The sequence below is a fragment of the Melampsora larici-populina genome (genome assembly GCF_000204055.1).
Source record: "Melampsora larici-populina 98AG31 unplaced genomic scaffold MELLAscaffold_91, whole genome shotgun sequence".
NCBI lineage: Eukaryota > Fungi > Basidiomycota > Pucciniomycetes > Pucciniales > Melampsoraceae > Melampsora > Melampsora laricis-populina.
The window spans coordinates 140,243-152,757 of record NW_006768855.1 but is presented as its reverse complement, the minus strand read 5'-3'; the positions used below and the strand labels follow the sequence as shown (position 1 = coordinate 152,757).

General features: G+C 40.9%; 1 protein-coding gene across 1 annotated transcript in view; it reads left to right on the top strand.

Annotated features, from left to right (window-relative positions):
* MELLADRAFT_113688 (uncharacterized protein) overlaps window positions 1–1,732 on the top strand; it is a gene marked incomplete at both ends in the record, with an annotated part of 1,990 nt that extends 258 nt beyond the window's left edge. The window contains 5 exons of the mRNA XM_007418405.1: window positions 36–121; window positions 289–320; window positions 1,023–1,083; window positions 1,256–1,329; window positions 1,512–1,732. Coding sequence (XP_007418467.1) covers window positions 36–121; window positions 289–320; window positions 1,023–1,083; window positions 1,256–1,329; window positions 1,512–1,732 — 474 coding nt within the window. The remainder of the gene's footprint in view (window positions 1–35; window positions 122–288; window positions 321–1,022; window positions 1,084–1,255; window positions 1,330–1,511) is intronic.
* Between the last annotated feature and the right edge of the window lie 10,783 nt (window positions 1,733–12,515).

Genomic DNA, 12,515 nt, shown 5'->3' with positions numbered 1-12,515 from the left:
CAAAGTTTGAATTGTAAAAATGTCAAACTCAAAAGGACAAAATTGCCACTAATGCTAATCGTACTGGATCTATCAAGAAGGGGACGGTCTTGAGAAGAGCAAGGGAGGACAATCTAAAGAAGTTCAAAGCATTTTGAAGGTGAAGGGGTTGCTTTTTTCAACGTTGCAAATAAGGAAATCAGAAAAGTATCACATTATGTATATAGTCTCTTCAACAATTGACTTGGCACAGATAGACTGCTCGAGACTGCTCACTGCCCAAGCTATACTCAACTTAACTTTGGTTAGCATCAGCTCCTCTATCATTGCTATTGGTTTTGGTAAGTAGATTAATCAAAACCTTGTTGTGAGCTTGGATGGCAGCAGCTGCTTTTGCCAAAGCTGAACGCAATTGTCAGACTGCCGCTTTGAGGCTTTTGATTCCCTTTTTGGTGTCATCCTTTAAGACTTCAATGTCCTTTTGAGCATCCTCTTTGAGTTGCACCATGACATGTTCTTGGCTCTCGCTGAAACAACCCAATTTGTTTTCTAATTCATTGAAACGCTTCTCCAGTGCATATACCATGGAAATTTTGTTATATGGTGTCAACTCCTACAGATGAGATTGAATGATAAAATAATTAAGTTTTCTCACCTTGAGAGACAATTTGCATCTTTTGTCTCGAAAGACTTCAATAACTGATCTCTTATCATTACCCAATACCAAGAGATCATCTACAGATAGCAATGGGTTGGTGTCTGGGAGATGAGTGACAAAAAACAGTCAGATGGGCCCAGATACAGAGACAATATCAATAGACACACTAATGCCTTTGCCTTCAAACAAATCCACATCTGTAAAAGCCAAGAAGTTGTCTGTAGATTATTTGGTGGGCTGTCCTGCGCACGGTTTGATATCTTCTGGGGTTGCGGACAGGAGCTTTCCTTCTTGCTGACTCCCAGGAGGATAACACAGTGGACAGGAATTGACTAAGGGAATGGAAAATAGACTTGGAGATATAAATGTTGATATCCTTACATAGCCAGTGTTACCTGGGGATTTCTGATCAACTTGGACAAGAGGTTTTGGGCTGCTTTTAGTATGTAAGTGATTTGTACGTACTCAGACTGGATTTGTTCTGTGATGTTTCCCACTAGTCAGTCTGTGTATAATAAGTAGAATTAGGAGTGGTGTTGGAAGGTGCAAAAAAGGAGACAGCCAATCTACCAATCCATTTACATGACCGGACTCATCAGATTTGACATGGTTTCTTAGGATGAGAGCTGGGAGATTCTGGGTTGGCTTCAAAGTGGACAACCTGCAATCCGAAAGGAACCAGAAAGAATACAGTGAGTGCAAGATCTTTCAAATACATGCTTAGTATAGTCTGGATGAAGACTCGTGATAGACTAGCCTGTTTCTTTGTTACCTTAGAGCGGTTTGATGCAATCCAAGGCTTTTTCATTGTAGGAGTGGAGTCTTGACAACACTGCTTGTTTTTTCTGGGATGGCTTGGTCTTGGGTGATGCAGCCCATTTCTTGGTAGACAATTTCAAACAAATGGGCGGACTTGGTGCTGGGACTTCATCAAGAGGAGCTTCTTCCTTTAAGGTGACATTCATATCTGAATTGGTAGCTGTCAAAGTGCAGGTCATATATCCCGTTGTGGTGATTGAGGTAGTGCCCAACTGGGCAGGGCGCAAATCAGCCATATTGTTGCTGTGTGATTTAGGAAAGTCTGTGAATCAATAAAGAGAAGAAAGAATTAGATAAGATGCTTAAGATTGTGGTAGGGTGGAAGAATTGCATGAACAGTTGGAGCAAATGTGGGAGGCTTGTTCTGTACATTTTCATTTCAATGTTCTATCATCCAAATGGGGTGTGAGAATGAAGGCTAATAGATAAATGTAACCTCCTCCAGCTGATAAATGCTGTGATGACAGAAGATTTAACTGAATTCATCCAAAAAATGTTGACCCCAAAAAGACAACAAAAAACATGGCTATTTTGAGGAAATGATCTTCTCAGTGGCAGACTGGCAAGCTATGAGGGACATTTTGGACATTCTCACCGTAAGTGTCTTTTTGAGTTTGTCTTTTTTGGTTTCTTTGATCTTTTCCCTGTTGCCCAGTTTGATTTTGACCAATGCTTTCACCACCTCACAGCCACATGAGATCCTGACTCAAGAGATGGAGGGTGATAAACCCAATGGCTCTTAGTCAAGTATGTTCACCCAAAGTCATCCATGGGAAATCAATTGAACAGCATGCACAGGAATGATCCACTCTACCCAATGATGGATGTGATGATAAGTGAGATAACTATCTATTTCAATGAATCATCAGCTTGTTACACTATAGTCCTAGCAACCCTCTTTCACACTTGTGTATGGAATGCAAAAATGTGATACATCAAGGGCGCATTCACTTAAGGAAATTCTGACCAGAAATCACATTCTGTTATTTATCTGATGCAAAAGGGCACCAAATAGACATTTGAAATTTGCAGAATGTGGTTTCTTCCCAGAAATTGCGTAAGTGCACGTGCCCCGGGTGTTGGGGTTTGTGTGTTTTATTTTCTTTATTGATCATTTAGATACAAAGTTTTATATGAAGAGATATTTTGATTCCAAAGAAGTTTCTTTTTTTCGAATTTTTATATGAACCAATTGAAGGAAAAAGCAAAATGGAGATAAATGGAGAAAGAAAAAAGAGTGATGTGACAGATGAATGTGTTTGTATTTCTCTGCTTTTTGTAATTTTATTTCATTTATTTCGTTTATCTGTTATTAAATTATTATTAATATTTATAGATAGTTACATCTTTTTTTATTTTTTTTTGTATTGGATTCATTTCATATTCATTTTGTATTTTGTTCCTTGTTTTTGGTGGGGGAGGATGTGGATTAGCACTTTTGGATTCCAAATCCTGATACTTGTTTCTTCCTGATGGTTAAGGTTAAGGTTCCGGTTCTGGTTTTCTTTTCTGTGAAGGATTTACTTTTTTTATTTTGGTGGAAAGTGTTGCTTTTGCTTTACTTCGGAACAATGTATTTTTTAAAACTTTACAAAAATGTGTTTTTAAGCTTCAGAAAATTGATGAATGTATAATGTTAGATGAATATGCTGAATTGAACATTGAGGAATGAGATAACTAGTGATTCATTAGAAATGGCTCCAAAGAGGATTGACGGGTTATGATGTTTGCCAAACAAACTTCCACCAGAGAATCTTATCACCAATTGCACATACCAGTCACCTCAAAAGGAATATAACAAAGAATATGTTGGTCAACAATTATCAAAAGAAACAGTTGATAATGATGAATCAAAGAGAAAATCAGTCAAAATAATAACTAAATCTACTTAATGATGAGCCATCTTGAGACAAATGAAAAATATTGGTAGGAAAACATCACAAATTACTGGGTGAGAAAAATTAGTACCTTGGAAAGAAAAGAAAATCCATCCTTCATAAAAACTGCGCATGAGAAACAATTCAAGTTAACAATAAATCCCCCAGTCCTGGTAGAATATCTATCATTGGTTAAATTTGGCCTGGTGATCTAATATCTGGCCAGGTGTAACATTGTCAAAGCCATTTGACCAAGGATACCAGGGATATACAATCTTGTTCATGACAATATACTGAGCTGAAAGATAATCCAATGTTATGCTTGCTGAGAGACTTAGGTGCAATTGGTTTGAATTGCAAGCATCACAAGATAACACATAGTCAAATATGACAGCTCTGGTAAGGGTCCATATCCTTGATATAAAGGAGTCCCCTGGCAGATTTTAATAGTTTTAACTGAAAATCCGCATGATTGTGATGAAGTGACCCCTACTTGTGAAGTTGGAATTGTCTTGGTGTGGCAGCATCAATCCAGTGGGTCTGAAGGAGAGGAAGTACATCATGATAGAAGCAGGTCTTTCTTGGTGTTTGGGGGTTGTAGGCTGACAGTTTTGGTAGCAATTTTGATAAAATTGCTGCAAACGCACCACTCTATTCACAAAGTTTCAAGGGGTGTTACAGATCGGGGGATCACCAGGCGGATTGGTTATAACTCAATGTGGTAAACCACCTTGTAATTCAAAAGGAAGCAAAAGATAAAATAAAATGTCAGGACACATAACAAAGCTTGGTAGCTTATTGCCTGTATCATATCACTTGCTTGCTTATTACAACTTAGTGTCACTCTGATAGGTACAGTGGTAATACCAAGACTTTATACACAGGAACATTGTTGCACATCCTCCTCCATACCCTTTACCCAATTACGGTACTCAAAGTTGTGTATACTTTGCCGTACATAGTTTTTTTTTCTTTTTCACAACTACACACGACCAGGAAAAACTATGTTTCTGGCTCAGAAGTACATATTTTTGAGCTCCGAACACAAGATATACTTTTTCCGGGTTGTGTCTAGCTTCAAAAAAACAAAAAAAAACTATACACGGCAAAGTATACACAACTTTGAGTACCGTAAATGCATCAACCCCAACCATTCAGAAAGGACTTCTAACCTGACTTCAAATACACAGTGTGGATCAAGGAGTCTCTGTTTCATTTGGGGGTTTCAGATCTTTCACTGGTGACTTACAAACCTTCAATCTCACTCAACCAATCACAGTAATCTTGTGCCAGTCGTTCTCAGGAAAGGCAGTCTGTGAAATCATCATTTTTTTGATTGGTGATGGATTGCTGACACCCCCTCTTACATCTACCCAAAAATACAGAACATTATTGAGTCGGCACTACAAGATCAAAAAAAGTAGAGGTCAAGTTCAAGGGCTCAAGGTGAAAAGTCCATTTGTAGAAGCAGCCATTCTAGAAATTGCACTGAGGAAAACACCATAGTCAGGCCATTGTGTGATTGTGCTGTTCAAATACACAGGTTTCTCCTGGCAGACTTAGACATAACATTGAAAGCCTATCACAGCCTTGGAGGTGTGCGCTACTAGAAGATGGATCAAAAGAGCTTTGTCCTCCAAACATTTACAAGATCTTTTACATCTATTTGCTCCCTGCAAAGTATGTCAAGTGGCATTAGAAAGGTGTAGCAATTCAAGAAACATAAGTCTTCCAGAGCTTTTCTCTTAGAGTCTTACTCTGCTTATGAATTACCTCTTGTCTAGGTTGGATGCCGTTTTGGGATTGCAAGGGTATGTGACCTAAATATGTCCCTCCTCCAGCAATTTTCACTGCAACTGATTATTTCACAAAAAGACTGCTCAAAACTTCATCAGGCCAAATTGGTGCAAAAGTACATCATTATTCCAAAATAAGGTTCTCTGAAAAGGCTAAGGTGTAAACTTTAAACAGATGTATAAAAGGAGTTCAAGATACAATGATTGTGGCAAAAGGGGGTGAGTGATCCGTCTTGTGCACCCCAAGGTTTTCTCACACTAGGTCTCATGGTCTCCGTCTCTAAAATGACAGCACATGGCCGAATGGAAATCAGATTGGAAACCACGGACAAATTGTCTGCTTATAAATTCAAGGTCAGCTCTGTTTAAAAAATGAAAACGAAAGATTTGAACTCTGATATCTGGTGATTGGTTCATTAATCCTGGGCAGCTCTCCATGTGTTCAGAGGACCAGGACATTTCCATACATGATCAATGTAGCACAGCTGAGGAATCATTGGGATCTGTCAGAATACACCTGGCATTACATTAGCTAGAATGCTGTCATCAGAAGGTTTTCCCATATTGTGTCTAGATGACCCTACTGCTGACCTCTCTGGAAGTAATCACATAAACACCATGCAGGCCTTGGTTGAGAAGTTGAGCCAAAGGCATTTGTCTGTCAGCCCTATCCCATGGTTGATCCCATGCTGATTGCCATCTGGGGTCACTCTTAGCTTTATCAACCAGGGAGAAGGAGATTTGTACTGTACTCCTGGATTGATTTGTCTCAATACTGGGCAAGAAGATTTTGGGAAGAAACTCTGAGCAAAGAGAGGTAGCATGCTGTAAGTTGAGCATTCCTCCGCAAAATTAAGCAGATCAAATTTAAAGTTTCAGAAATTTAACAAAAAAGGCCTTACAACATTTTATAATCCCAGCTTTTTGGAAAAACCTTTCTCACTTCAATCATTCAATTTCATCAACTAGAGGATGCTGGTGTAGGTGAAATCCTTTGTAAATCATATTGTTTTGTCTAAGGTCAAAGAATGGATGATGTGGTCATCTCAGCACAAAAGATTACTTACCATTTCCCTCCTTATGTGAATGACAAGTGGGCAGTATGTGCAAGGATCATAATGCTACATTATCAAATAGATGAGGATCTTCATAACTTTCTAATAGCCAGTCTCAAATCTAACCAGGTTGCCAAAAAATTAGGTACTCCCAGTTGCTTCTTTGAGGGTAACTTTGTGTATCATGTTGACTTCTTTGAAACCTCAAAGCAAAAAACACATCCAGGTGCACCTGGTTTTTTGTCAACCAGTTGGGTTTGAGACCTGCTGATTAGTTTCAAAATACTTCAGCAGGGGCTCTTTGTTCAGCTACTGTCAGGGGTCCTGAATATTCAACCACAAAAAGGCTATGACAAGTGGGAGAAATATTACTATACCCAGTAACCTCTATAAATAATCTTCAAGAAAAATGAACCATGAATACTTGCAGTCATGTTTTGATTAAGAATTTCAACTCAAACTTTGAGTTATAGCATGAAACATTTGGATCATTATTCTTCCTAAGCTCTCAGAATATGTTGAGCATCATTCAGATATATATCTGATCCTGTTCAACTTCATTCATTGACACAGTTTGATGCCCACATGCCTTCCCAGGATAGTATGATAGGAATACCATACATCAGAGCTATCTACGTTTTCCTTTCTGGATTTCACAGTGGCAAGAAAGGAAGACTCTGTGCTCTCGATAAGGAAATACCAACTTGAAATGGTACATGGTATCCCACCAGTTTTTTTGCACCTCTTTCTCCCATCTCTCTTGAAGGTACAAGAATCACAGATACCCGATTGCCATATGTGGGATCAATTTCAGGAGATTGACTTTATAGAAAAAAGGGCAGTGGTAAAACAGTCTGAGGTCACTGAGTCATATTATCAAGAGCTGTCATTTTATGCTTTACAGGAGAATCAATTTGGAAGGGACTGAGAAGCATATGCCATGACAATTGTATCTTATCTAAAAGTCACCCAAACCTTCCAGGTATTCTGACACCTTCATGTGTGGATATGCGGCTAAACTTTATTTCAGTTAATTTTGGAAGACATTTTGTCTGTAACTACAGGGCAAACATTGCAATTGGATTGAAATTTGATTGACGTGGTTGTACTCACTGGCCTGCCAGTGCCTAGTGAAATGTCACTATATACTAGGTCAGAATGGGGTAAATCATACCAGAATGAAATCCCAAAGAACTCACGGCATCCACTGACATGTCACCCCCACCTGAATGCATCACCAGTTTCAGGCATTCCAAGTTCCCTCCTGGAAGTCAAGGTTCATAACAGCCTTCTTGTAAAATTCATCACATGGAGCATCATTCATAACATTAAGCTTGGGGTGTTGAAAGGGGAGATTTGGCAAGTCCAAGCAATGCAAGTCCATCTGAGTGGGTTTATTCTGAGGGCTAGAATCACACATGAGGTGAGAAGCCAGAGGATGACCTAAAGGAAGGACCTGCTTCATGGGTGTTGGAGTGTTAGCATAGAAAGGTGACTGAGCATTTGAGGGGCTCGCAAATACCATAGGCAGGTTATTGTGAATGACTGTGCTTGAGTTTGAGCTTCTTGGTTGTCTGTTGTCAAACTTCTTCAATACAAAAAGTGAATCAATAGAAACCAAGAGTAAAAACAGATCAAAGGTTTTTGAAAATGCAGATTGCGAGATTTGAGGCAGTTAAGCTCTAATGATTCCACTATTGGCTGTTATGATATCAGATACAGTTCAAAATGATGCTGTAGGGATTCAAAGCGATTCAAGGTCATATCCATTTCTTGAAACACACAACTTTGATTTTAAAAAAGGTTTTGAAGTGAATTAGTACAAGATTCTTGCACTAAGTGACTTCAATTTTGAATTTGAAGTGAAGAATGGCACATAGAAGGAAAGCAAATGAGGTGTTGTGGATGTATTCAAAGGGAGATGCTTACAATTTAGAGTTTAAAGTCGAAGGTAATACAAAAGTTGAATTGTATGCAAGCTAGGGATTGTAGAGAGGGGCAGAGCGGGAACGCAAAGCTATTGGAACTAGCATTTGTGATAGTCTACCAAAACAAACAAAGTGTGACAATAGAAAGGAGACACAAGTTCTGGAATACTTAGGAACATTTATACAAAACAAGTTTCAACTAGGTGTCACAACAATGCACTAGAGATAAAGATGAACCCGGTTCAGACTGAAACATCATCTTAGTTATTCCTGAAGCTTGCATCTAGGCTAAACCAAAAATACGCGTGTAAGGCCAGCTGAGCCTTAACAGACATCAGGTTTTTCTGAACAGATGACTTTAACTTTGAGTGGTATTACAAAGTGAATAATTGAGAGGTTCTTGAAATAAATAATTTTGAATTTAATTTGATTCCAATGTGGATTTTGAAAGGTTGAAGGTGGTTTCTGGAAGGGAGCCTGCCTCAAAATGTTTTAGAACAGGCCCCACCTTCCAATGTTGGAGTTCAAAGTCAAAGGTGTTCAAAGAGTTGAGTCTTATTTAAGGTTGAAAGGCGACAAAGGTGGTTTTGGGGCCTGTCTCCAAACAATTTGGAGCAAGCCCCACCTTTCCACCTGTGTGTACTCAATTGCACCAAATGTATTGGATGATACAGACATGTGTATCATCCAATGAGGTCCGTAGGCAAGCAGATAGAATCCTGTAGCTCCTAGCTGGAGCTAGGGTCATCTAGAAATCTTTCTAAGTCCCCATATCTACAAGGGGGGGGCTTGCCACCCCAGACATCACTGCACAGCCATGACTACCATAGAAAACCTTCTCACTACCTCAGCCAATTAATGACTCCCCAAATATCATATCTCACTACCCTTTAGAACTATGCAGACTCGAGTCACTCCCCTTACTCCATCAATACATATTTCCCTACCTCAGTATGTTTATGACTACCTCAGTCACATTTATCACTACCTCTTCTAATCCATGACTACCCAATTAAACAAGTCACTACTTCAACTTACCCATGACTCTCCCAACTTTGACCCAACTACTCCATCACAATGTAACTACCTTGACACACGTATCACGACCTAAGGTAGTTATGATCTTAATCAAAATCATAACTCAACTACTTCAACATACTCATGCCTCGCTCAACATATGAGCTAACTAGCTCACTCGACTCTGAATCTCAAATTCCCACTTACTTCTCCACATCCACAACTCAAGTCACTCCCTCAATTTGCATACCCACCATCACCAGCAACCAACATTGGAAGACATAAATCATCTGACCAATAAGTTGACTAGGCCTTAACACACCTTTTTACTCCTTATACCCAAATGGACGATAGCTCAACAAAGCACGAGTTTGTCTTTCCAGTTCCAAACATCATCAAACTTTCTGGCTCTGACCGTTCAAATATGGACCACTATGTGAAGGACTTCAATGCCACCCAACATGGGTACTGAATCCGCATTGGTAACTCCAAAGAGGGTAGCCAATTCATCCACTACCACTGCTACCAAGGCGGATTTCCCAGAACAGGGACCAAAAAATCAGTTCACATCGGCTGCCCATTCAAACTCAATGCACAATACCTACCCCACCACAATGCCTGGCGACTTATCCACACGCACGTTGGGCACAACCACCCCCTGATCCCAAAATTAAACCACAGAAGCCAAGAAAGGCTGCTACCGCAAAGAACAGTACCAACATCAAACACACCAAGACTACTTTCATCCCCCTCAAACATGTGAAACCTCACCATCCTTCAACATCCAGCTTAACCAGCCCTTGACAAGGCCAGATGTCACTGGTACACATCCAACGGTCTCCAGCATCACAACCAACACCATTGACTCAATGATTGCCAATATACCTAGACGGACATGCCATGTCACCAGGCCGTCAATTGACACAAAGCTTTAACTTTGACTGATGTGATCTTGAGCGACCTAGACAGCCTTCCCAAAGGGCCACATGTACCCACAATCACCAATCCTGACGTTCCAAACCTTCCCACCTTGTTCACCTGTGAACAACAAGTATCTGTAAGCACCCTGATACAAAATAACTCAAGGTACCTTGCTTACATGCCAACCTTTACTCCAGGCCAACATTTACCACACACATTTCGAAGCCATTCCTCACATAGCCCTCATGACCAGCGACAAACCAGTTCAATCACCAGATGGATTGTATGCATCATTCAGTCGTATTCATCTGCATCCCACTTGAGAAAATGATGAGGTCTTGATGCAGACATTTGAACTTGCAGCTTGATCGGCTAATCAACAACCTCCAGGGCTTAGCTGACGCCACCAAGTCCACATTGAACCTTGACAATCTCATCCCCCAGCCCTCACAATCTACCCATCCTTGGCCTCCTTCACCCCCGCTTCCCGTTCCTGCCTCCAAACCAGCAACCCACACGTTTCTGAACCCAAAACATCAGACCCAGGTAGGCCCCAACACTTCACATCCAGGTTCTATCACTTTGCCTCCTGAGTGCCAAATTGACTCGGGGCCCCACACCCACAATAACCTCATGAACGAACCTGAGCAGCCTCCGAAGACACCAAACGAACCCCCCACAAAAACACCACCCCTTGCAAGGGTCACTTGCAAACAGGGAGGAGGCCATCCTACAGAAGTCAAGCATTGTCAATCCAGCCCTACCATCCCTTCTCGCCAAGTACAGGATACATGAATGGCTCAAAGCCTATGTCATTGACATGCAAGAAGTCCAAGGTGACACACACTGCGGTTTCCAGTCAATCGCTGTCTCATTGGGTCGACCTCAGGACACCTGGTTGGGTAGGATGCATGATATGTTCAGCAACATGCCAAACATATCCACTTGCTCTTCCTTCCATGAAAGCAGCACCACTGCTTTGGCTTGGCTCTGCACCACCAAACCCAATGTAACTTCCAAGCAACAATATTGGCTCAGCATGCCAGGTTGGGGTGGTGTCATAGCCACAACCTTTGACCGCCCTGTCTCACACTACAAACCTGGTTCAAATAGCCAGATGACCTTTTCCTCACATGACGTCCCACAACAACAACCCTCCAATAGTACTTGCATGGGCGGACTATGACTTCTGCTCCCTATTACTCAATCTCACCATTCCCAATTTCCCAGCCCCTTGTCTTTGCCCTACATGGCAAAGATTCAGTTCCACCGAAGCCTCAAATTGGACCAATCCCTGGACTCCGCTCATTGAGACACATGCCACATTTTTGAAGGCCCAAAATAAGGCTTACAGAACCCAAAAAAAAGAACCCAGTCTACCTATCAGACTGGCCCAAACCTCTGGCTTTTTTATACCTATTGACCCAATCCTATTGCTTTTTACTATGTTTATTGTACCAATAATATGCATCTAATTATCATTCACTTCTTACATAAATTGGATATTTTCATGCAATGAAATATGAGTCTGTCATATTATGTTCCAACGTACCTTGGAAATCCCAATCATCATCCTTGAACTGCTCAAATTGAGAAATGTTTAGACCACCTGACTTCAGATAGAAAGGACACTACAGCATAAGCACACCACAATCAAAGGCTTCAAAGCTACTAGTTGGTTGCTGAATGACCAAGGAATAATTGTATGCTACATTTATTACAGGAATCAACTCACTGATTGCCTTGTGTGAACGTCACTGGGAAGCTATGCATTAAAATTAAGCAGTGTAAACTGCAAAAAGGTACCTGTTTTCAATACAATGGGATAGTTTGGCTATATACATGTACAATAACACTGCTCTCTACAAAGTGCAGTTGAATCCATCACCTCTTTCACACCCCAATCCCCTGCCAATCCGTGGCTTCGTCAGGCAGGTTGAGGTCCCCTTTGTCGAGTTTGGCGTCCTCAACAAAAAAGATAGGCACCCCCAGCAAATTGGTCCAAATAGCAGCACTTCTCGCAATCATTGCTTGCCATCAACCAAACAAGCCTTGATCCATGTCCACACTACCCTCCACAAAAGCTGCAGTTGTATCCATCACCTCTTTCAGACCCCAATCCCACCATTGCAACAGCCTGCATGTTTGCTTAGCAAGTGTAGCATAGACTAAGTTCCACTCAACTACTCGGATATCTCCTGTATGTGGAAAGGTAAGACTCAGTGCCATATATACATTATATACTAGCTACTTGGAAGAAACTGACTGTTGGCCTCAGACAGTTTTGAGGCCTCTACTCAACTTTGGTAATCAAGACCCCACAGCATCATTTGCCTGACCTCACGCCCCAATTGCCGCAGCTCTTCTTCGAATGAAAAATGACTCCAAAACACGAGTATACCGTCTTTGGTGCTCTGGCAACTAGCCCAAGGTTTGTCAGGATGATTAAGCGCCCCGTCATTCCA